Here is a 26,987-nt window from a genome sequence, read left to right as displayed (position 1 = left end):
ACTTCATTTAACATCATTTGTATTATCTTTCTTGTGTTTTCTTTGGCTCTGTCCCAGTAAGCTATAGCAGAAAGAAAGAAAATACAAAAGTATGTGCAAAAACCAAAAGTTCCTCTTCCTAGTTAGAAAAAATCTTTCTAGTTTTTAAATCAGTAAATAAATAAGCTTTTTGTTTTTAATATAGTGTTCAGATATCTTTTTTTTATATATATGTTAAAATACACGTGCTAATGAACTAAAATAACTGCCAGTAATTCATCATCATTAACTTCTCCAGATTACTAAATAATACAATATATCTCCTCAAATTTGACAATGATTGCTGCATTTTAATGTACTATTATGCCAACAAACTAGAATATGAACAAAATGATGCAGGATTCTCTTTTAGTGGTAATAATTTAAAACATCAAAAGTAAATCAACCAACAGGTAAAGAGTAGGTGTAAATGCTTAGCTTATATAGAGAGCACTGACATCCAAAGATATGGAGGAAGATTTTAAAAAAAGAAAGAAAAGAAATTCACAATCTACTCAGATATGCACAAAAATCATAAAACCTGGGTCTAGAACCAGGGGTTTATTCAAATTCAGGGGAATTAAACCTCTTTATATTTGAAACCCTGCTGTGCCATTAAAAACACCTCTGGGCAGTGTTCGCCATTCCTTAATGCTCTGATCGGCAGGCTCCCGCAAAGCCTGATGCATGAACCCATTTAAATTAACAAAGAAATGGGTTCCTTCTAATCTCGCTGCACTTCAGAGTGCTGCCGCCGCTTGGATGAGCAATATATCATAGCGCATGCACGCGTGCACACACACACACACACACACGCGCACACAGACTCACACGCACACAGACAGACACATGCACAAACAAATGCCCTTGAGCACTGCACACCACAAGCCTGAGTGTACACTCCGTTTAGAGTGAGAGTACCAAATAATTTGCAACCACTGTACTATAGTGTACACACACACACACACACACACACACACACACACACACACACACACACACACACACACACACACACACACACATGCGCACACACACACACAGAAAAACAAGATCAATTGGACTCACAGTTTGTGCAAAGTGTTGACTACACAACTAATTTATGTGTTGTGTAGGCTAAATCTGATACAAAATCTCTCTCTGCACTTTCCCCACATATTTGCATGCACATGCACCTTTTGCAGACACAACCAGAAATACACACATTTATGCATGTATTCATGTCTCCAGCTGAGAGGAACACCGCTGCAGCTTTGATGTGGCAGCAGGCAATGGCACAAAAGACAAGCAGGCTGATGAAAGTGGCTAGTCTGTGTGCATTATTCCTCTGGTTGTCAATGCACTCCACTATGAGACGGAACACACACTACGAGGGTACAAGGGTACGAGTAAATATACATGTCATTGCCATGAAGCAATTATTAGGCAAAATTAGATCAGTAATTACAGGCTTGAAAATAAAGTGGGAGTTCTTTATTAGTGGAGCCACTTGCTATTCAACAAACAGAGGGGAGAGGCACATTAATGAGGGTGGACAGCAGACAGATGGTAGAACAACTACAGAGAACTTCTCGTTCAAGAATTAGACTGAAGATGGTGCATTTCAACAAGATGCACAGGATAATTCCTTATAGTGTAGGTGGACCTAAATGCACTTAAATGTTAGATAGTCAAAATAACTGAAACTAAACATCAGCAATGAACATGAGGTAACTAATAAGCAGTGCTGCCACTTTTTGGCTTCAAGACACAGTACAGAAGTTTGGAAACACTTTTTCATTCATTGTGTCCACATTTTTGACTGGTACTATAACTTTAGCCCTACGTAAATCATTAAAATAGTGTAAACATAAGTCCTGAACACTGGAACATTCTTTAAAAGTAAAGAGTAAAAATGGGGAAATGCAGAATTTATCTGGTCTAGTAATATGGCCTGATATTTCATGGCCATAATAAATCTATAGGCTTATGGTATCCTTTCGTTTTCTCCAAGTATCCATCCGAATGAACAAAATCTAAACTTTCTCCTCATCATTAAAGGCTCCAGGCATCAAGTAAATATAGCTTTTATTAGGTCCACAGTGTAGCCTTTCTTAATTCTTATTGGTATTTATTCAATTAATTTAAATACCTTTTACCAATAAAATAGTCTCTATGTAAAATGTTCTATGTTTGTGGTCTGTGAATTCTCCAGGTAAACTGATCTTACTGTTAAATCTTATACCTGAATTTTTGTTCCCGTTGTAGCCTCCTTTGTGGTTGAGGTGTAACACACATACCTCCTGCTACAATAATATTCATGATTCACTCACAAGAGCACATTTCGCATTCTGCCATTGAAGCAAGTTTCAAATCCCCAGTGAATATGTTATACACAATATCAATGCATCACAACCAAAGGAAATAAAACTGTACTTGGATCACTTCCACAGTGTTTACTAATGGGCAATATCTACAAAATGTCAGTGAGTAACTTATGATTTATCACACCTGCCATGATAGGTGTGTCTAGCTCAGTTAAAAAATACCTAAGCATTAAATTAACTACTCTATGAAATCGGTGTTACCACATTCAAATCTCACAATCGGATATTCTTAAAGGAGCAGTGTAAAATATCTATTGGCATCTAGCGGTGACGGTGCATATTGCACACAACAACTGAATATGCCTCCCCTCACCCTGACCTTCCAAGCACCTTTTTTCCTCCCACCCACACTGTGAAAATCTGCTCTGGCTGGCTAGTACTTGTTGCCTTTGTGGTTAGAGTTAAGGTAAAAATATCAGGGTCAGAGCCAATCGGAGGCAGAGTGGGGGCGGGTCTTCACAAAATGCAGGTGTGAAAAAAAATAACACCTGACAAGCATGTAGGAGAACCTATGGTGGCCATGAAACTCGCCAGTGTTTAGTTTGTCTATTGTGGGCTACTGTAGAAACATGGTGGTGCAACATAGTGGGATCCATGTTAGAGGACCTGCTCCCTGCGTAGATATAAAGGGCTCATTCTAAGATAACGTAAAATTCATGGGATTATACAGTAATTAAAACATACTTATGAATATAATAATCAATTTCTGCGAAGTCGATTCCACTAAATTCTACAAATTTTACCTTTAAAAAGGATACATAAAAAGGCAGCTTCTAGGGGGATATCACATGAAAATGCTAGCAAAAGTAGTGGATGAACCACAATCTTTGTTCTACTTCAGGGGAGATTAAATAAATAAAATTCCAGGCTCTGTGGTGTCTCTAAATCCTAACAGTTCTCAACTGGAAACAAACTGGGAACATGTTAAGATACAGGACTTCTCTGTGTATTTCTACTGCTCTCTGACATGTACACACTTCCTCACTATAGCCCAGTCAATCAACATTTACAACTTCATCTTTCCAAAGAGTGCTTATCCTCTTGCATCTTCCTCTGAAGCACTGCATAAGCTGGGACAGTAAGCAGCGCTGGCTCGCCAGGGATAACAGAGTGTTCTCTTGCCTCAAGGGGAGACGGCAAAGGGCACAGGAAAAATAGTTTGAGTGATGCCTCCGTCTAGCTGACTAATGAACAGTTCAACCGGGGTCAATCCATTACAACCAAAAGCATTTAATTATTAATTACGGCCAATCTATAGGCAGTTAAGGACACTGTATGTTTAATCTGCGATATGGCTTATGAGGGTTTGGAGGGCTGGTTTAGGCTCGAGAGGTGTTGTGACATTTTTGCTATTAGTGTATGTCAGCAAAGAACTGAGGCAGAAAGGAAAGGAGAGGGAGGTCCCCAGCTATGATTGGTGCTTTTGATGAAAATGAAAGCGTGTGGATAAGTAAGGAAACAGAAACCTTCTTTGGATCAGGCCCAGATTGAGTAGAAATGTATGCCTGATTTAAAGTATTTCAACTAATGACCTGCGTTTGTGTTTTAAGATAGAAGAGCAGGCACAGAATCAGATGTTACCTACCGTAGACTACGAATAAGGTGAATAATACGGCAGATTATACTTAAACCTACTTCCATAATACACTGCTTTAATGTGCCATTGCTCTGAGACAATCCAGTTATAATAAGTTATATTAAGATTCATCCATGTTTGGGTTGTTTACAGTCACTGTTAAAATCTCAGCCAAATACCAGCGTAGAATTGTGAAATGAAGGAAATAAAGGAGGAAGGGCAATAACAAAAACAAATAAGTGTGGTAAGAAGCATTGAGATGTATCACATTTGACATTGGTGAAACATAATCTTTTTTGAATACAATGCTAAAGGGTATCTGCTTTATAGAGTGGATAGATATGCTTTAAATAACTAAATTCAATTATACGAATTAAGTATTTGTGTGTGTGGTCTGACTGTTGCTTTTGTACACATGAAGGTTTACTTGCGTTTATTGTGAAATTAAAAAAACAAAACAGCTGTGCTACTGCTGTGGTCGTGATGTGTCATAATCTGTCTCTTTGGTTTTGTGTACTGTGAATATGCATTTTATACAGAAACATAAACACACAAAAACAGTCAGTCTGCTTTGTAGTATACAGAACTGTAGCTGTGTGTTGTGTGTGTAACTCATGACAGGTCCAACCTCTACAGTAATGTGCATGTGCATATGTGTATTGCCTGAGGCAGTTGCACAGGGTGAAGGGTTGACTGAGTGGGGAGCAAAGCCGCCTGAGTGGTTTGCTTCATTAGGAAACAAAATATAAGCTTTCCGGGCCATTAGGACTGATTTTAGATGCAAAAGCACATAAGACGACGACTCACCTCATCAACGATGCATTGCAGTAACTGGAGAGGCTGGAAGAAGAGAGACACAGTGCGATGAAAAAAAACATGTTAGTGCACATGGAATTTCTTGGCAATCGGGAAAATCAATAGTGTGATAAAAAAAGTATCTACTTAGATTAATCAAACGCAGCGAGCTCAGACAAAGCCATCTTTCAGCTCCTGAATGTTTTTATTATTCCATAATGGCACCTAATGTAATACCAGCAGTTTAAGCATGATCTGATATTTTATTGCAAAAATGCAATTTGAATGAATTTTCAAGCGAGAGAGCCAGCCAACAGTAACAGACTACAGTGTGAGGGACCTCTATTTTCTTTTCTCCTATTCTAATGCAATAAAACCTACCATTAAAGATCCTTGGTTTTTCTGAATCTGTAAGGCAAGACATAGAAGAAGAGAAGAGGCAATATGTAATTAGCATGTCATAATCAAGACGATGCACTTGGACACATTATGATCACTAGGAGAAAATTATTGCTTTCCTGGTGGCAATTTGCGTTAACACCATTTACATAATGAAAACACACAAATGTTAATGGCTTCGCTCTCATTTGTGGAGAATGGGGGTAAAAGATCCACTAATGCTCATTTTCAGAGTAGCACTTTATTCCTGCCCTCCAGGTTATCTAGATGTGCTGGGATGTAGAATAACTGTTTCAAACACTATGATCAAGCCTTGTAATGAGCATGCTCTATGTTTCTATTTCAAAAGGTGCAGCACTAACAATACACAGGCTGGGACATGGCATGCTACCAAAATCCATTTTGACAAGAGGGTCAGAGCTATTTTACTTTTGAGCGATACAAATCTATAAATTTGATTAGAGTGAAGAGCAGATTTTCAAAGGGGTGGAAAAAAGAATCCACAAAAACTAGTGTTTATCATTTAAAGGGAGAGGGAGATAATATATTGGGGGGAGGGGGGGGGTAAAAGTGAAAAAATACTTATTATACTCTCTAGATACACAGTCTAGTGCAAAGTGGGATTATAAATTGGTTAAATGTATAAGGTACAGCTGAACAGGAACTATTCACTAGATCTAGACACTGCCTCAGACACTGAGATAATGTCTTAAAATGTATGACAACGCAGTGATACTATATTAAGAAAGGCTTTTAGATCTCCAAGTCAAAACCCTTGTGGTCACCCTCACCAGGATAAACCAGACTAAATATATTCAGTTTTAATTTCCAGAATCACAAATTTGTAAATTGAACATTATACAGATTGAATGATAGAGGGTCCAACACTTACGCTCAGCTAAATGTTTAATAGTGTTTGGCAAATAAATTGCTAATTTCTTCACGTCTTCAGGTTCATCAAATTGTTTTGACAGTGCACTTATTGATTCACTCAATTAAATACAGGTTTTCACCCTCTGTAAATACCAAGAGACTCCTAAACTGCTTCTATATCCAGTTTTGCCTGATTCAAACACATTAAAGACAACTATGGTAAAGTAATTTGTTCAGAAATAATTACTAAGACCAAATTGCGTGCTGCTCCAGGGGTTGAAATTGGATAGTGGGAGACTAACTTATTCAAGCATAATTGAGCACTTATTCTTCTTGTACTAGGTAGCATAGCCACATATCAAAAAGTGAGGTTTAGCAACCCCCACGCCCCATCTTTCCCTTCCTTTCACATTGTCTCTCAACTCTAGGCTGATTATCTGATAGGCATATCATTAACTGCATGTTTGTCCTGAGGGTAAACTTTGTTTAATAGGATATTTATACTTAAACAAGATTTCCCAATGAGGGTTTTCTTCGAAAATGTTCATCCCATACCTGCTCTATGGGCAACGAGCAATTGTTTGACAGTAGTGTTGGGTTTTTATCCATGACAGGAGTTAGGAAGGGAGTCACTTCTTTCACAGACTGTGAATGAGACCTTTTGTGTGTGTGTGTGTGTGTGTGTGTGTGTGTGTGTGTGTGTGTGTGTGTGTGTGTGTGTATAAATGTACTGTAGTTGTGGAGAAAATCATCAACTACTTGTGCCTCTGAGCTTTTGGAACCCTGTTACAAGCCACTTAAGTGTCTTGTGACAATTTGTGAGTCACATCAGGCTTTTCTTTTCTTTTTTTGAAAATATCACAGTGGGCTCAATGTGAAAATAAGATGTCACAAAATCAATTTTTTGGATGTCAAATTATTTCTGTCCCTATTAAGAGCAACTCAATAAACACCTCTAAAAGATCAGTTGGCTTTTTCCCTTCTTAAGGATTCCAAAGATATTTCTTCAAGGGTAAGAAAGCAAAAAAAACTCTCAAAAGAGTCCCTGTGTGATCAAAACCATCAATTTCAACAGAGGTTGACTAGCATGTTTTTGTTAAGGGATGGGCAGTCTCCCTCCATCATCATGGAGACATAAATATAAGAATAAGGGGAATGTTGTGAGGTTATGTTCTCGGTTTTCTTTATTGTTTAGTCAACAACAAATAAGATGCTCTATTAATCGGAGATGTGCTTTACTGAAAGTATAAGCTGTTAAAACTCATCCAGCTCATCTCTGATCTCCTTTCATCCTTAACCAAAAGCTTCAATACTGCTCCCTACATGGTAAATTCAGACTTACATCACATGTTTAATGATAGAGAAAGCTCTATCGAGTCAAAATATAATTTATCATTTATCACATACATTTTCAAAAAGGTTTGTGCAAAACATGAAAATAAATAGTGAGAGATGTAGGGGTAGATTTACATCATCAAGATTGAAAAGGGAGGGTCAGTATTTTCTTTACATCATTTGTAAAGTAGTCTTAAGCTAAAAGGGAAGCCTAATACGCTGAAATTAAATTGTAATTAGTTTCTTAAAGGAGGACTTTTGAGATAAAGCAAAGTGAGAAAACAGTCTTTGGAGTTGACTTTTGTTGTTGAAAAATTACAGCAAACATTGTTTACAACACGCATACAGTATATATGTACCACGGTATCATTTTCTTTCCATTTGAGAGGAAAAAACAAAGTAACATTGGGTGGGGGGGTGGGAGGGGGGCGTCTAAGCAGTTTGATGGATGCAGTGGTGTGTAATGCAAGTTCCTGAAACATGCACACTAAAAAAACTGACAGTGTTTCATCCAGACATCTATTCAAATTTGAGAAAATATGACAAAATGAAGAGAAACGAAAACAACCATGGAGCAAACAAAAAGACAACAAATCAATCAGAAGTAATAGTGCTGGCGGCTGTATACACATCACATCAGGTCTGGTGTCTTCAAAGACTTTCAGAGCGAGCCGAGCAAAAACTCCATTAACTCCTGACAAAGAATGCAAATGAATCCCGACATGTGGTGAAGTGGAATTAAAGAGACCATCTCTAATCATGACAAACATGAGGTGATGACTCCACTCTGCGTGCATACATACACACAAAAGAATGAATACAAGATAATGCATCAACTAAACAACATCTACAAATGAAAGAAACTGGCAAGCACTCACACTTTTCCAGAATGTAACGTGTGTAAACGGTACTAAAATTGGCTTTTAAATCATGAATGCCTCAAAGCCTAAATCAACTTTAACAACTTATCCTGTATCTTACACTAGTCTACAGTGGACACAAATGCAACCGATTTTCTCCTCCAACTTCAGTCCTCAGTCTGTACTAAAATGTTCTCTGTGAAGTGTAGCAGGGGGGTTTTGCACAGACAGCTGTGCCAGCGTCTGTAAAAATGACAGCTTAGGCCCGAGGACTTTGGCTGGCTGCGCCTGACGAGCTAGATCCGAGCGCTCTCGCCACACCGCTCTGCTACAGCCTGCAGGTGAACTGTCTGCAGTACCATATGGAGCTCCAGGAAAATTAACACTGAGAAGAGGAAAACTGCGAGATAGAGCCTAAGCTACATCTATAAACTGAATTATATTAGTAATATTTTGTCCACTTCATTTATATTGAGGGTAGATCTAACTACCACTAATCTGCATGAACACACTAACAATAAACTAGCAATTAACATGATAATGAAGGAATAATCAGTGCTCTAATATCAGGCGTCCCATGGGATGAAGATATACACACTCGTACATATACGTGGATAACAGCGTCACATTTACATCTCTAACAATTTTAAGACTTTTACAAACACACAATGGCTCCACTGCACAAAGATTTCCATTTGCTTTTCATCAGTTCACTATACAGGATAACAACTTGTTATTGTTATCCTGTTAATAACATTAAAAAGCACAACTGACAGGTAATGCAATACAATGCAAAACAGCTATGACCTGAAAGACCAAATTATACCGCATAAGATAAGACCCACAACTCACAGCACCAGCTTGGACCAGCTGTTTGTAAATTGGTTTCCTCTTTCTCAGAAAAGATAATTGGCGTACAGGAAGAAAACAGTCACTTAGGCAATCACTGGGTAAATAGTGCAGTGGTTACATCACACTTTGCTTCTTTTATCTGACTTTCCTTGATGCAGGGGCCTCAGTAAGTTTATTTGTTAACAAAAAAAAAAAAAAAAGTGGGAAGTTGCACCTACTAATCAACAGGTGGAAATGGTACTCAAAACAACAAAGTTTCAGTTGTAAAATCAAGATTTCCAAAGCCTAATTTTTACATGTGTGCTATGTAGTTTAAGGAACAAACTGTTAATTTGGATAAAATGAATCACCATTAGATTTGTGAGGGCAGCCAGGAGGTAACCTGAGGTAACCAGATTCAGATTGCTCAACTAGAGATTAGTGGGATAAACCCATCTTAAAGGGCTAATTAAGACTTGATGAGATTTGGAAGTCACTTCTGTGGTCGGCAATTACATTTGCGCAGGATTTTAACTTAATGTAATGAGGGAGAAAAAAAAAAAAACACCCACATACTGACGTAAATACATTTAAAGTTATATTTCACTACTGCACAACAAATCTGGAAAATTATTTTTTCAGGTCAGTACACAACGTTTTGTAACTGTTAGATACAAGTATAATAATATCATAAATGAATAAAGTTATTTGATGAAATTCAAAGTTTGGATTAAAAAGAAAATCTCATTAAATGAATAGTTATATTTGATAAATATTTAGAACATAAACATTATCTTATTAAAAAATGTAAAAGTGGCATAATGCAAATAACCATTAAAAACAGTTGTATTAATACTATTTTCAGTAAAAACATTGTAGTTTAACAACCACCAACAACAACAACAGGAATCATCAAAATCTGTTTAAAGAAATCATCTCCATTTAAAGTATTAAAATATAAATAGATAATAAATGATGAAAACAAGCCTTATATACAAATAAGTATAAATACAACACTGAAAATACCTCACCTGTGGATATGGGAACATGCCTAGCGCCAACTGTGTGAAAAAGAAAATAATAAGTGCTACAGGATATTCTCAAACATTTGTAAAGGATAAGTCAGTACTGAGTCTATGGTACTATCTGTCAACACCTGTACAAACTAGTGCAATCCAATCAAACATACCATACCTATATTTGTGCAGTTTAATAATGGACAACTTTTAGTAACTTATTTAGGCTTTACTCTCATCCCTCTGTATGTGTGTCTCTACATATATATATATATATATATATGTACAGTTAGACCACAATATAATGCAGTACTATTACACATTTGAACAACACAAAAAAACAACCCTTTGTCAGAGACCTGAGAGCTCACTTAAAACATCTCAGACAAGGTTAAGAAATATTATAAACTTCACAAAAGGTAGAATTTGTTGTACTGTATGGCAGCTGAACTGGATTGCATTAGACATCACAGGCGTTCATCATATTTATCTTTACATGTCTGTCCATTGCCAGTATCTTAATGCCATGAAATAAATGTGTAGACCAAGAAAGAAAATGAAGCTGAAGTCAGTGAAGCGTGCAGAGCTTGAGACTTTCAGTCTTTGAGGTAAGCTTAGTGCCCACCTGCTGATAACACCTCCTCATCAAACAACATCAGCTATTAGTTTATAACCCCCCCACGATCACCACCTGCTGAGAACAAACTAGAGGGATAAAGAGGAGGAGGAGGAGGAGGACAGGATTGTGGGACGGTTGTATGAAATGTGTGTATGTTTGTTATTTTGGCTGGGGGGTTGGGTGACAGCTCTCCTTGACATTTGGTAATTCACTTGAGGTGGGCATTTTTCATCTTGGTCAAGGGCAGCTTATTGGCAACATTACGTTATTAAAACGTCAAAACACTCACAGTCTTTCCTTGAACATAAATAGACCAACTAGTAGGCTAAAGATCAATCCAAATTGAGTGGGACTGCAAGCCATTTCATTTAGCTTAATGTAGACCTCTAAGGATAGAAATAAAGAGAACAGGGCATTGGGGTCCACTACAATAAAACTCCATCTTTATCACAAAGAGATCATGTCAATAATTTTGACATGGCTCTTTTCCACTGAACTCATCCATTATTGTTATAATTGTAATGTCATTAAACATTATTGACAAACAAAGCTGAGGCAGAAGCCCATATCATCTGTTTTACAGAAGAGGGAGAGCTGTGGACAGAAACAGATGGAGAATCAATAGTGTCAGTGGGAGGACAAGAGACAAGGGAAGTGTAATACTGAAATTAAAATGTTATTTGAAAACGCAGGGTGTCAGGAATGCACTCCATCATGACACTGGGGACAGATGAATACTGATGCATACACACATGGACACACAAACACACAAGGAGCTCGGTCGTGCAGCTCAGTCGATGAGCAACAGCCAGTTTAAATAATGAGATGTTAAATAATTTAATTAGACTGCTTTTGCAAAAATGTTATACTTCCTTCATCAGTGTTTCCAACAATAGTACACTGTCAAATACTGTATATACACTGTCATACCTCCATGAAAGAGATTCCCACACTCCAGACATCTGCATGGATGCCATACTGTTCCCCTGATATTCTTTCCGGCTGTGGGGAAAAAACATCAAAACCCATTAAGGACAAAGTTACAAGTCTGAGCAAAATTTTATCTTCAGTAGAGAAACTTGACATGAAAATTTGGGATCACTCACCGCCATGTATGCATTAGTTCCCACATATGTTTTGGCAATAGAATTCACCAACTGCAAATAAAAGTCATGAACAGTGGATTAGCAACTTATCATGCTAAATATCAACATAAATGTAGGCTACTCAACTGACAAATACGTAATAGGGTAACCTTTAAAAGTCATTACTCTATTGTTTTAAAGGGAATAAAAAAAATAGGAGCTGGATCTAACTTAGATTACCTAAATTTATTGAAATATCACGCTGATATTTTTGGCTGTTCTCAACCCTCGCAAAAGGGAACAGGAGTCAGACAAGGATACATGAGTGAGTCTGTGAGTGAATACAATGGGGCATGCCATCAATGACAGGACTGTGATAATGAGTGTCTATTCCCTTATGGCTGTTTTTTTTTTTTTTTGGAGCATGCCCTACAGATGAGTGAGAGAGGAGGGAGTGAGATTGTATGTGTGAAAGAAAGATAAACAGAAAAAATAGAGCTAAAAAGACAAAGGAAAAGTCAATACTGCTAGTGTTACACACACAGGGTGTAAAATTCACCTTGGAACTCCAAAGAAGTGGAGGTTAATTTACTATAAAGGGAATGGTTGATGTGTGTGTGTGTGTGTGTGTGTGTGTGTGTGTGTGTGTGTGTGTGTGTGTGTGTGTGTGTGTGTGTGTGTGTGTGTGTGTGTGTGTGTGTGTGTGTGTGTGTGTTAAAGAGGGAGACAGATCCTCAGGGTTGATGTTCTGGGGAACGTTGAAGGTCTGTCCCTGATGATTACATTACAAAACACACACAAACTGCCCACACACACTCACCCAAGACACACACACAATGATGAAGGTATTGTCTGCCACCCACGCTCACCCCACATCTTGTGAATACATATCAATGAGGCTTTGCCATTGTGTGTGTGTGTGTGTGTGGGGGGGGGGGTCATAATTATAACGAGAGATTTTTTTGCAGGCTGCAGAACAATAGAGGTGGGGGGTGGGAGTCAATGTGAGAGGAGGACCCTTGGGATAGCGCTGATATTTTGAGTTGAAAATGAATCCAGTGATTGACAGGTTGGCCATATGCACACAGATCCCCCCCACCCACACACACACACACACACACACACTGATACAGCTATAGACAATAGTTTTTCTTTTTTTCCTCTTCCATCTTCCATTCTCTCTGTCTCTCTCTCTCTCTCTTTCTCTCTCTGACGTTCACGCAAACAAATCAGTGTACCTGTGTGCTGACACCAAAGTCACAGAGCTTGACTTGTCCTCGGGTGTTCACCAGCATATTGGAAGGCTTGACATCTGTGGAGACAAACTGCTTGATAGGACTGCAACATCAGCACTCTGCGGCTTGTCTTTATCAACTCTGCTCTTTTCTTTTTTAATAACACACAACCCGCGCAATACCTTACTCACCTCTGTGAAGTATCTTCAGGCTCCACAGATATGTCAGGCCATTGACTACCTAGAGACACAGATGGCAGAAAGAGATATATTAATTTCCAAATCATTCAACTTCTAACCGGCACATTCGGCGGACTAATTAATTCACTTTTATGATTAATTCCACTCCACATGCTTTATAGGACAGTACACTTATACTTGTGAATATCAACAGCCCTGACCTTAGTATAGAATTTAGACTAATAGACCTCGTCTGTGATTTCAATGCTCAATGATGAAGCAGCTACTTTGGCAACTTAGATCACTGTGACATTACAGGCAGAGTTTTTTCAGGCTGATACCTCGAAACACCTCTTCCATTCTATGAAGGCCCTTTACATCCATGTGAAACACATATTTAAGGATGTCGGATAAAGTCTTATAAAAATAAATGTCGACCAATAGGCGCTGCACTGTGATAAATGGACAATAACCCTGTTTGCACCTTACACTTGGCTGACATGGCACAGGTCACTGAGGTGGTCAGGGGTTGGGATTAGACAGGATTCACCCTGAAATCTTTTTATATTGCTGGACTGTCCTGGTTGACACATGTCTCTAATGCGGCTGCTCTTGACTTGTTCATCAGCAGGTGTGTTAAAATTGCCAGGGAATCTTACTTGAGATTCTGGACAAATGTTAAAAAAGAAAAATGTTTCTACAGGATTTGGTAGTCTGGTCTGCATGTATGTTTAAGATATGTAAAAATGGTGAAGATTGTTGCTCAAGGATTTCTGTCAGAGGTACTGATTGAGTGAGAGCTGTGTTAGTTAAATGAGTGCCATGTCTGAAAGAGGGATCAGCCGCATCAATTTTTGACACCACGTGTATTCCTACCCATTCATACATGGATGGCGGCTGAGCTGCTATGCAAGGCACTGGTCTGACTATCAGGAGCCATTTGCATTGAGACGATGTTAGGTTAGTTTCTCTCTCTAGAGGACTGCATGAGAAGCTAATGACCTCAGTATTGAGATGTTGCTCCTACATATTGAAAAGTCAACTGTGGATGTTTGGGCATCGGTAAGAGAGGAAAGGCATGTCTTTATTGCCTGTGTGAAGCACTCACAGTTAGTTGAGCTCATCTAGCTAAATTCCCCAGTGCATCCAAAGACTATGTAATATTAGCTTAAGTGATAACATTAACGATGCAAAAAAAAAAAAGTATAAGAAAATCACTGCTTTGTGGTGACTTTACCATTTATGGGGTTTGAGAGCTGACTCTAGCCCCCGGGCTCTTGTATCCATTCCTAACTACTGGGCTATATTAGAAAAGAACTGGTTCGTAATGTGTTTATAGAGCCACTTACAGCCACTCTTGAAGGCAAAGTAGAAAGTTGGTTGTTGTAGAGAGAGGGGAGATGGGATATTGTTTAAATATGAGGATAACAGCACCCATTTTCAGACAGTCTCTTCCTGAAGTGTATAGTGGTGCGCTCGGTTGTACGGAGCCACCCCGATTCAAAGGACAGAAAAGTAAGTAAGTAAAGATGTATTTATAAAGTACTTTTCAGAACAAAAACACACAAAAACTAGGGGGAATGGGGTTTCTGAAGCCATTTGACCATCCAACAAGCAGTTCTGATGGAGAACACTGGCAGCTTAATCCACAACAACAACTTCAGAGACAAATTAAGAAAGCAAAAAAGCTCTGGAGTCCTGCTGCCTCAAAAGGTTGTGAAACTGCCGTGTGCAGCTTCACTCACACCCTCTTGGGTGCTTTTCCTTCTGTGATAATTAACAACTGTGACAGTGGAAAGAAGGGAAAGCTGTGAATTAGAATTAACACTGACTAAATAGCTGTCATTGTTTGATTACGGACTAAGTTAAAGGGGGAAAGACAGAATAGAGGAAAGGAGACAGGAGAAGGGTAATGAGTGTGGAAAGGAGACATGCATTTGTCAACATCAAGGCCATTTCTATAGAAATGCTAGTTTTAACTGAGAGTAGAAAAGGAGAGAGGGGATGATATGTGGAAAACAGCACTGACTTTGTCCACCACTTCACCAAATAGAGGCTAATTGAAATATTCACACCTGTGGTTTTCTTTTCTTCTATCCCATCAATAAAATAACTCCTTAGCCCAGTTCTGTATTCGACAAATGAATAACAGGTCACACTAAAAACTGTGGCTGCCTGGCACACATGGACGATTAGACTGTCTGTTGCATCATGAGATATGTAGCTGAGGGGTACTTCACTCGACTCCAATACTGTAGATAACACACTTAAATAATTGTTTCTAAAATATCATAAACACAAACTGATTAAAATGTTTTTCACTCAGTAATCACAAACTACTAATTAATAGGTTTGGTGTATTTCATTTAGACTTACTGCCACTGCAATTCTACCCAGCACATGCTCTGGAATCCTTTTGTACACATCAAGAGACCCACCTGAAAGAGACAAAGTGTTTTTTTCATTTAGATGGTTACACAGTAAATTACTTTATAAATTATGAACACATTTCTTAAAAACATTTTTAACACAACACACAGACAAAGTGTGGTCATAACGACTAGAAAAGCGCTATATAAGTACAGTCCATTTACCATTTACCATTTAGTTCTTGGACAACAATGGAGCTCTACGGCACAGAAGAATTCAATATATAATATTTGATACATGCAGTGTACTTGTAAGTATGAGGAGTTTATTGTTGGTTTGGCTCTGCACATGAGATTTGTTGAAAAAACAAAAAAAATATAGAAAATAGCCAGAAATATACTTAATACATCAAAAATGTTCACAGAAATAGTCAAAGATGACCAAAACAAAGAAGAAAAGGATATTTTCGAAATGTTCCATATGAATGTGGCCTTTCTTAGAATAGCGGACCAGCGCTTTTCATATCTACAGTGATTTAAACAGAGCGCACACTTTCCAAGTATGTTTCAAGATATACGTGAAAAGTAAAGTCTACAACTATGTTCTATATGTGCCCTGTTTGTTACAATTCCACTTCATGACAAATACTGTCTTTGTAACAATAAAACAGGATTCAAGATGACAAATGTACTGATGTTTCCTTATCCTGTGCAATATTCAGAACATAGTACTGTGTTGTGTCCAAATAATCAAGTACGACTGTAAAGTTCCATAAAGTAAAGAGTGCTCAGAGGTTAGACAGACTTTGCTGACAAGTTAGCAAATGTGTGAAACAGGGGAATCACTGCATTAACACGCACTTGGACAAACACACACACACAAACACACCTACAAATGCACTCAAGTCAAGATTTATCACGCCCTTGTAGCTTTTAGCACACAGGCATGCTAAGCAGCTCACAGTGATACACAGTGATCTGCAGAAGTGAGAATGGATACACGGTAGAGAGACAGAGGACAGTTCCCCTAAGTCCAGTCTACCAAGCTGTGGCTAGCAAAGAAAAAACACATGATCCACTGGTTTAAGCTGCCGAGAAACTCACCATCCATAAATTCTGTGCATATGGATATCCTGTTCTCTACAAAAAAGGCACTGAAGAAAGTGATGATGTAGGGTGAGTCACACTGCAATCAAGAGAAGAGACAATTTCATAATTAAAGCATATCAAAATATTTATCCTGAGTAAATAAGTACAATCAGGTGCTGCTGATCAAAGCAGTACCATTAAACACAACAATATACTTAACTCAATGTGGTTTGTTCATGCTCTCTTTCTTTCAAATCAACCACAACTGATTTTTTTCATAATTAACAATGTTTATTACCCAAAATGCATCAATACCCACTGCTCCCCAAGGACACCGGCGTCCTCGGCCAACATTGCTCTCTTTCAGAGGCTGCAACAGGCTCAGTTTTTAAGCAGTGAAAGAGTGAAGATGCTGGTATCATATGAAACTAGAAGACCTACTGGACCCATTGGTACCAAACATACCAAGCATGTCATCATGGCTTGTCAGGAGGGGGGCTAAATCGCTCTCCAAACTTAGGCTAAATTTTAGTGAGGGAGAAACTGGCATGGCCATTTTCAAAGGGTTCATTTGACCTCTCACCTTAAGACATTTAAGTGAAAATGAGTTGTGTGGGTTCCCACAAGTCTCTCTTTTACTGACATTCCCACTTTATGCCAATCCAATGCAGTTTTAGGCAACAACCAAGCAGATTTTTGCATACAGTATAAATGTGTTATTTTCATCCATTAAAAAAATTATTTATTTGAATATTTATGCATAATGTGATTCTTAAACATCATCTGATCACAGACACACAGTGCTGAGCTGCATCTCAAATTAATCTTAAAGCTCCTAGCTTTCAGATGATGTATACCACTTCTATTTGGCATATACTATTGACCTGCTAACTCCTCCTAAAGATCCCCTGCCTCCCGCCCTAAAAAAGACAAAAATGAGTCCATGGTAGAAAGGGGGTAGTGGAAGAGGTTAAGATCGTTTCCATAGTCAGATTGTTTGGATGGGTACATTTTCTAGGCTTAAGAGTAATCCCTCCTTTTGAGCATGGAAAAAAACCCACATGCCTGTTTCATGTGTGTGCTACGTGTGTCCATGTGTCACTGATCCCCGGCTTATATTGTAAAACCGGAGGCGATAAATTGGCACGGCATTACTTAGACTCACTGTTAATTAACACCGCACATGCGATAGGACACTCAGTGAAGAAAAGAGAAGAAAAAGGTAAATAGAAACAATAAATGAGTCAAAGCTGACCTTGTAGAGTATTTCTAACTCAGACATGATCTGCTTCTGTAGTTCTACCGTGATGTCTAAGGGAATGACCTGTAAAGAGAAAAAGAATGAAAGATACAATCAATAAACACGATAATTCAGGAGCTGTTGTGGACATCTAACAAAAAGAATAAACCAGATATTAATCATCACCTTTGTCAAAAATACCTAGTTGTATATTTGTACAAATCAGCAAAACTATGAGGGAGCCAGTACTATCATCAACATGGTGTAAAGGTTTATTCAGTAGTGTAAACAACATTGCAATGATGCTGAATTTTACAAATGAATTTGAAATTTGAGGTTTTTTATTTCATCAAAGCCTCAATGCAGGTAGTGATCTAGTCAAATTAAGCTCTGGACTTTGGTTGGAGTGTAATCCTACTGTCTCTTTTGTTTCAGATAATAATTTTGTTCAAAAGTATGCTGTTGCAACTGAAGCAGAATTACAATTCAAATATTCTGCAGATATTGTTTTGGAGTCTGTAATTTATATATATATATATATTTTTTTTTTCTTTTCTTTTTTTTTCTTCTATTATTTAAAATAAAATGAAACCTTTCATTTGCCAAATGTTGTAAGCCTCATTATGCCTACTACATGGTAAAAGGCAGCGTGGCCAATGGTCATGTCGGCAGAAAGGAAGAAAATGTTATCAACTTCAAGAAAAAGATTTAGGTGTGAAAAGATGTCACAAAGCAGGTCTCACCTTCACAGCTAAAACCCTCTTGCCAATAATATGGTAAGCTCTAGAAAGACAAAAAAAAGAAAACAACATTAAACAAAATTATACAAAGATGTTTTTTGTTGTTGTTGTTATAAATGGTCACCTATGGGCCTGCGATTTGATTTTCAAGTTAATTTTTATAGTTTGCTTTAATGTCAAGAGCTATTAGCACAATATGTATTTAATATCAGTAGAATAGAGCAAAAATGTAAATGGGAAGATGCAACCAAACAAGAACTGGCACGTATGACCTGTGAAAAAGTTCAGGTGATGGGAAATAGGATATAGGTGAGAAAGTGATAAAATAAACATTCCTCATCTGTGATTTTAAGTGCAATAGAAGAATCTATAAAGGATGAAAAAAGTATCTGTTATTTCTCTCAAAGGTCAGAGGTCACCACCCAAAACCAGATCCAGTCAGCCCTATTACTACTTGTTCCAGACAGAGTTTTGAGTTGCAAGTACAGCAGCAGCCATAGACCGCCCCCGTAATGATTTAATTATCAAACTCCTTAATGCCACATGACGGCTTTAGTTACAGCCCTTGAAGGTTAGTTTACGGCACCAGTGACAAAAGCTCAGGACCTCTCAACATACAATCCTCAAGGACGACTTCTGTCCAACAGCTGTCAGGTAATGAGGATGAGGTGGGGACAGCGTACGTCACACGGTTTGCTTGCAAGCCAGCTAAGTACATGTGATACCTGACTACTCACCTGTCAGCGGGTCTGCTAGAGAGAATGTATATGGTGCAAGGTGTGATTAATGTGTCTTAGATTGGAGTATCGCATTGCTCTTCGGCCAGACACCTCTAAACTGGCCCAGGCCTTTAATTAATGACACCTATTAGTGCCATGTCAGGTATTTACCCACATTTAGAACTAACACTGGTCCCTGACTGTATCTACGCCATGCTGTACACTAGCGGCACTTCATCCATAAGGGTCTCATAACTGATGAAGTCAAGAACAAACTGCATATTTTGGGGGATCTTTTAAAAAATAATTGACATTAGTGGGTTATTTTTACTTTTAACTTTCCTTTATTTAACTGCTAAGTCATTTCATAGTTTGTGGCAAGTTTTCAATAAAAATATATATTTTACAAAATGTACTTTTTCCTATTGCTATTAGAAATTTCACAACTGCAGAAATAGAAATGCTTGGCTGTGGTTTGGATGTGGCTGACTTTTGATGTTTCAAGCCACATGAATGTTGACAGATAAAAGGACCTCCAAAAAATAAATATGGACTGGCAAAAGATACAGAATCAATATTTCGATGCAAGTTTGTGAGAATGAACTGCAAGCATTGTTATGACTTTCATAGACAATCTCTTTTTGCCCCAAGAGTATTTTTGATCTTAAGTATCATGTTTTGTGGAAAAGAGCTCTTTCACATAAGGCCATGTTTCCATTTTGATGTATCAGTCTTCCTTGAAGCTACAATCAATATCAGTTAAGCATGACTGCTACCTCTTAATTAAAATGAAGATGTTAATTGAGGCAAGATCACAGGGGTAGACACGTTAAAGACATGTTGTGTGTAAAGGTATCCTAAAAAGAGATTGAACCAAGTCTTCACCATGCTAAACAACTTGTAGTTCTGTGACAAGTCTAGACATCCTGAATGACATACTCAGCCTGTGGCTGAACACACCTAACTATTACTTGAGGACAGCAGCTATGTGTATGTGGAAGGCGGACATCTGTTTAATAACATTTAATAATTAAATATTTGGCATATTGGTTCAAAACTTCCAAAGAAGTTTTGATAAATGTGTTATTTTTTAACAGAGTCGTTTCTTAAATATGATTAAAATAAGACTGAAGGCATTGTCTCCATGATCTATATTTATGAACGATATGCCCAACGTATATAGAATATGTTTATGATTAATAGTTTTAAATCATGAAAACATTACCCAGTAGTAATTAAATGATGAACACACTGTTTAAAAGAAGTGTTTATAAGGGCATACTTTTGGAATAGAAATATGGTGTGACTACTGTTTGCTTAAAGCTTTATTCCCAGACTGTCCTTGACCACCTCAGGGCCGAGCATCCCTGTATGAGTTACAGTGACAGGCTTGTGACAGCGGGAGAGATGGGGACAAGGTTACATGCCCCCCCCCCCCCGCCACTTCCCCATGATCTGACCCCAGTAAACGTGCACCATTGCCTGGATCTTATTTACACTCCAGCTCACTCTGTAATAAAAGCTCCATCATGCAGTATTCATAGGGTGTCTTTCTATGTCTCTGAAGTTAGGGCTGTAGGTTAGAGATACTGGCCTCTTGGATCAGGGCTAACGTGGTACTTTTTACACTGCCACATGGATGATGGGCCAGCTTTCTCTCTCCCTGACTCACCTGATACGGCTGTAATGGTGATCCTGACAGACAGACAGAAACCTAAACTGTGACAGACATACGCATAGAGTACAAAAAACCTTCATGGGACTTCAGGAGAGTCAAGGGCGGAAAACCATCTCTTGATAATGCTGGAAAACCAGATGAACATGTTAAATAGTTTAAATTCTTTGGCCCTATTATGTCTGGAAACTTTTAATGGGAAAGCAATGTTAATAAAACTGTGAAAATGGAACTACAGAAGTCGTATTTTTTGCAGAAGATCAGGAAACTTTGCATTTCAAGGAAAGCTATGGTCCAATTTTACACAACTGTCTTTGAAAGTGTGCTAATTTTCTTTGTCATAGTTTGGTTTGGTAGTCTGACACTACTGCAGAAACAAGTGCATGTCAGGACGAATGGATTTGGCACATTATTTTTACTGTTATGAACAAAAATATCGCAGCTGATTTTTATTCATAGAGGTTGTCTTGTGAAATTCACCAATTGTCAGACCAGTTGCGCATGCCATAATGAGCCACCTACAGGAAAAGAAAATAACATCTTCGACAATTTGAGATGTCATTATCATCACGCAACAAAAGGTAAGAGCTGCTGCATTATTACCTCCGCAATACTGAAAGGTGATTAGTGTTACTGCTACATTTCATTTTACATTTACTGATTTCAAATTAGATGTCTGTCTGTCGGTCAGTCTGTCCAGAACTTTGTTCCAGCCAGGTCCATAGAGAATCTATCCGACTGACTTTGGTGATCCACTGACCTTTTAAGTAGCACAACCGGAAGGTTGAAATTCTCCCAACCACTTTTGTCTTTCATTCTTCACACACTTTCAATGTCCTTGAGCAGAGATTGTCTGGAAGTTTGCGCTACTACTACCTTCATGTCATTACACATCTTACTCTTCACTGAACACTTATTGTCATCATTGTTCTTCTCAGTCTTTATTATTCAGCTAGTTCTTCCACATTCCATATAGTTTTTGGACCTTTTCAAAAGATGCATACTTTGTGCAAGAAAAAACATTCAAATGTCAAACTATTCAGCAGATGTGCGCTACAAAATAGGAGAATTAAATGTGGACCCTTAAACATTAGATCTCTGTCATCTAAAGCTGAATTAGTAAACAACCTAATATCAGATTACCATATTATTATTATAATATTATTATTACTGAAACCTGGCTGTGTAATGAAGAATATGTCAGCCTAAATGAATCCATTCCCCTCAATCATATTAATACTCATATTGCTCGAAACACCAGTCGAGGAAGTGGAGTTGCAGCCATTTTCGACTTTAAGTCTATTAATCAATCCTAGACCTAAACTTAATTATGACTCATTCAAAAGCTGTGTACTGAAGTCTTTCACACCCAACCTGGAAAACTTTACAGCCAGTTCTATTTGTTACCCGTACTCTGAATTTTTTTCTGAATTCTATCTGAGTTTTTAATCAAACTTTAATATTCATGTGGACGTCGACAATGATAGCCTTAGCACTGTGTATTTCTCATTATCAGACTCAATTGGCTTCTCTCAGTGTAAATAAACCCACTTACTGTTTTAACCACACCCACGACCTTGTTCTGGCATATGGCATCGAAATTGAACATTTAATAGTCTTTCCACAGAATCTTGTTTTATCGGACCATTACTTAACAACTTCTGAATTCGTATTACTGGACGACATGTCATTAGACAAAAACGTCTTTACTAGATGTCTATCTGATAGTGCTGTAGCTCAATTTAAGGAACCAATTCCATCAGCATTGAAATCAATGCAATGTCTTAATACAGGAGAGGACTCATATTTTAACAAAACTATTTGTTCTGTCCTTGGCTTTAACCCAATTAAACTCATTTGTACATCCAGGAGCAATACAATATTGGCCTCGTTGTTGTCTTCTTCTGTCATGTGGCTCCCCAGTCTCTATCTTTCACTGTCTCTGGTGTTGTATCAGTGGAATTCAGCCAGTCCAAAAAACCCTGTGATTTTACTGGTTATAGTATTACAAGATGGTGGCACCCTTGTCACGAAACATGTCATGCAGTTTCTCTTTATTTTGTTTCTATTTGTATGTTGGTTATTTAATTGAAAATCGTTTTAGGAAATTATGTTAACTTCATCGGCTGCTTTATATCCACTTTAAGATCTTGTCCCTTCTGTTCCCCTTTTAGATCAAAAGGTTGAGTTTGAACCCTACCAAGGACAACACTCAGTACAGCTGAAGGTGTACAGGTACTTCAAGTCTACTAATTGAGACTGCAAAACCCAGTACTCCTGATAAGACCCCCCTTCGTCTCTCTTTGTCTGTTTTTAACGGTTAGTCACCTCAAACCTTCAGGTTTCATTCACAATTCAAAACTGCCTTTATCTCACAAATATAAAAAACAACACGTACAAAAACAACATTACATCCTAGCATGAACTGGCACAAACAAAAATATGTCTCCTAGTCACCTTGTCTACTCCAACCCCTTTTCATTTTATAAATATGTCAGAGATGTAAGCCTTATTTCTTTATGCAATTAAAAGTCTAAATATAATAATCTTCCTTGCTTACTGTTTGCTGTGTCACATGCTGGCATAGCTTTGCTGTTTTACAAACATGCGGACATGAAGACCTGCAAGTAGCATTACACTGGGTAGATTTTCAATACTATTCAGCTTCTAGCAATGCAATCTAAAACAGCTTTCGGCAATCATTTGTAATTTTAGGTATAAACTGGTATGAATATTTTCAATTCTACAAGTGTTCAGAAGACACTCTGACACTTTACAAACTAGTTTGTTTGAAGTAAAATGAAGTCTTCATCTCTATCATCATGTCAGTGGGTAAATGCATATTTTCCTCAGCTTGGATGTCACAGTTTACAGATATAATCAAGTGTAAGCTGGCAGGAAAAAGTCAATCACAAGCGGTCGCTCAAGATGCATCTGAGAGGCACTGTGATGACGGTGTGAACCAAATCCTGTTAACTCGTTCTAGACACAATTTTAATGTATCTGAACACATAATACTACGTAACCACCAATTAGCCAAAGAGGTTTGGTCCTTCAATGTGAAATCCAATCAATGAGGTGACAAAACAAAATCAATGGAGAAAATGGGCTGAGACTAAAAGAAAAGCTATGGGTGTCTAAGTAGATGTCACCACAGTTACAGCCACGCAAATGTGCTTGTTTTAATTGCACTGCTAGATCCATGAGTCACAAAAAATACCCTGTGTGTCCTTGTTATTGTATTTATAAGCCACAGAGTCGATTAGATTGTTGGACAAGATGGACCTCTGAGAGAGTGTGTAATAAAAAACAAAGGCCGACATTGATGGATGGTCGGGTCAGCAGCAGGCTATGGAGAGCTGAGGTGTTGGTAACATCCAATTGAGTCTAAATGGCTCTGGGTCATAAATGGGCTAAAAGGTTAAAAGGTGGGGAGTCTCTGGTAGTGCTTTTCACACGTGATAAGCCTAATATAAGCTGGACCAAAGGGTAGAGGCTGAAGTGCATTGAGTACTGGTTTCTAAGCCAGCAAGAACCCAGTCCAGGCCCGCAGCGCGTATGCATACTGTAAGATCATCGCTCCTTAGCTGCATCACACTACACAATTTGTTTGTTAGGTCTGTGCAATATAATAAAAAATATCTATAGCCTTAATTATATGGCTTTACAATGTTTTTGTTTATTTGTTTTGAATCACAATAATATCAAAACTAATGTACATGTGTTTCCATTACATTAAGAGTAGTATATGTCTAGCTAATTCTTCATCTTATTAAAATTATCATGAATACATTGTGAATATCTGTCTGCTGAAATGAAAATCAGGCTTCAAGAGATACAGCAAAGGAGCACTTCAGCACCAGCTTCAGTCCTGTATGTTTATCTGCTGTAAAACATACATACATACTGCTGTTTCCTATTGTTAAACCTGGTCATAGTGATGTCACCACATTTAAAGATCCCAGCAATCTGGTGAGTACAATTTAATAACACATAGAGGTGATGGCCAGGGCAACAAAAATAAAAGTTGTTATAAAGCATAGTTTTGTTTAGGCAAGCACTGACTGGTTTTTGAATGAAAGCATGAGTAGCAGCATTAAGTAATATACAAAATCTGCATGTACTGAAAGTATCATGGTCAATCATAGTTGATCATAGTCACCCAGAATAAATATTGGCAACAGAGTAAAAACATCCATTGATAAAGGAAAATCTCTGTCTAAAACCTCTTCCTAAGTACTTTGGAGGCAATTGCTTGTACAGAAGCAACACCCAAAGGTTGGGGTCAACAGTGATTGAGGTAGACAGCAGATTAAAGTGATCCCTTCAATCTAGACTCCAAAATGTTTGTTATCTCTTTATGTCCCTGATTGGATAAATGCAGCTTCCTGTCTAGACCCTTTAAGAAAATCCCACCATGATAAATCTCTTGTGAACACAGCCTGGTTAATTGACTTGATGTAATTATCAATGTTTTTGTCTCTCAAAGTAGGTGAACTTAGTCCGTATAAGAACATTAAAGATTTAATAATTTGACTGGAACTGTAAGAGTGGAAAATCCAGCCAAATTCAGCGTGTAGCCATTCTGGTACTCTATCTAGCTGATTAATACTTGTCAATATAACATCAAAAGTGACACAAAAGGGAAGAGTGGCATTAAATATTTGAGCTTTTCTTAATTGTGACAAAATAATTAAAATGAAAGAAACAGGGAAGTAATTAACAGTTATTGATGAAATTTCCAGAAGCTGGTGTTAAGACCACAAAAACACCAAAAACAAAACAACTAACACCTGTTCAGTTCAGTTAGAAATTCACAATTTCCTGTAGCTCTTATAACCAGTCCAGTTTTGTAAAAGCAAAAAAGAACCGTGAAGCCTTTTCTGTTTGATATACAAAGGACTTCTAATAGATAAAAAATATCCACTTGTATTTCATGGCTACATCATAATTAGTGCCTATTATATGCACTAATTAAAAATAGCAGAACTAATCTGGCAGGGGCTCTAACCCACAGGATATCAAGTACTGCAGAACTGGTCACTTGAAGAGAGCAAGGAGCTTGACTGGAAGTGGGCAGGTGCATGTGAATGACTAGAGAGCGGTGAAGCATGTGAGTGCTGTAAATAGAAAGATAAGTTGGCCGTTAGCATGCAAGAGCCAGCTCTATTTGGGTGGTGGCCATCGCTCTAGTAAAGTCTATGCTCCCAAAACAAGTTACAAATTATCAATGAAAGCTGCATCGTAATCACTGATGCCGTTGACAGTCAGGTGAACAGGCTCAACAGGAGACTGAAGTGACCCACTCCACAGCCAAGAGTGGGGATTGGTCAAGTGACATAAATGTGTCAGATCTGTGACTCCAGGACCTTCAACAGATGAATAAAGTCCAGTTCAAGCAGTTCCAACTGTATATTCAGGATTTCATTTGCTCCCACATGGACTACAATCTGCTCTGATTTTGGATGGTCTTGTGTAATCGCCAAGAATCTGCTGACTATTTCCTGGACCCTTGCAACAAGAAAACAGCAAGTTTTCACCATCATTATCCTGATTTTCCAGACTAAGAAGTCCATATGGATATCCTATGACCACAGTCATGAAGTGGGATAGCGGTGGATCTGTGCTGGATCTGGCTGCTATGCGAATGGATGGCAGGAGTAAAATGCAGTGTAGGATGCGGTGGAGAAACCAGCACCCTGGGTTTCCTTTGCGGACATTCTTACAGTGTGCCGGTCCAACTGTCTGCCCTGCAGTGTCCACTAATCAGGGAGACTGGAGGCCTCCACTTAGTGGAGAAGATCTTGTTCATCCAGGATGTTACATATAAAAATATGTTTTATATATGGCGATGTATACAGTATGAGGTTTTTCTGCGTGAGCCAGCCTCCTTCTGATACAACAAGGATCTCAACAACCTGGGAAAATGGTGTTGAACCACCGCACCTCAAAAGAACTGCTGATATGA

The 26,987-nt window shown here is 38.1% G+C and overlaps 1 protein-coding gene across 2 annotated transcripts in view; it reads right to left on the bottom strand.

Annotated features, from left to right (window-relative positions):
* The window catches only part of map2k5 (mitogen-activated protein kinase kinase 5), a 59,223-nt gene that overhangs the window by 17,848 nt on the left and 14,388 nt on the right, over positions 1-26,987 (bottom strand). The window contains exons 9-19 of one of the 2 annotated variants that reach the window (XM_062424945.1): positions 18,629-18,668; positions 17,901-17,969; positions 16,661-16,742; positions 15,564-15,625; positions 13,200-13,248; positions 13,012-13,085; positions 11,795-11,845; positions 11,619-11,690; positions 10,085-10,114; positions 5,137-5,163; positions 4,768-4,800 (exon numbers count right to left, since the gene is read on the bottom strand). In XM_062424945.1, coding sequence (XP_062280929.1) covers positions 4,768-4,800; positions 5,137-5,163; positions 10,085-10,114; positions 11,619-11,690; positions 11,795-11,845; positions 13,012-13,085; positions 13,200-13,248; positions 15,564-15,625; positions 16,661-16,742; positions 17,901-17,969; positions 18,629-18,668 — 589 coding nt within the window. The remainder of the gene's footprint in view (positions 1-4,767; positions 4,801-5,136; positions 5,164-10,084; positions 10,115-11,618; positions 11,691-11,794; positions 11,846-13,011; positions 13,086-13,199; positions 13,249-15,563; positions 15,626-16,660; positions 16,743-17,900; positions 17,970-18,628; positions 18,669-26,987) is intronic. The other variant, XM_062424954.1, reaches the window with a different exon arrangement.

The sequence above is a fragment of the Scomber scombrus genome, chromosome 1 (genome assembly GCF_963691925.1).
Source record: "Scomber scombrus chromosome 1, fScoSco1.1, whole genome shotgun sequence".
Classification (NCBI taxonomy): domain Eukaryota; kingdom Metazoa; phylum Chordata; class Actinopteri; order Scombriformes; family Scombridae; genus Scomber; species Scomber scombrus.
Note: the sequence above shows the minus strand (reverse complement) of the source record. Positions and strands in the feature narration are given on the sequence as shown.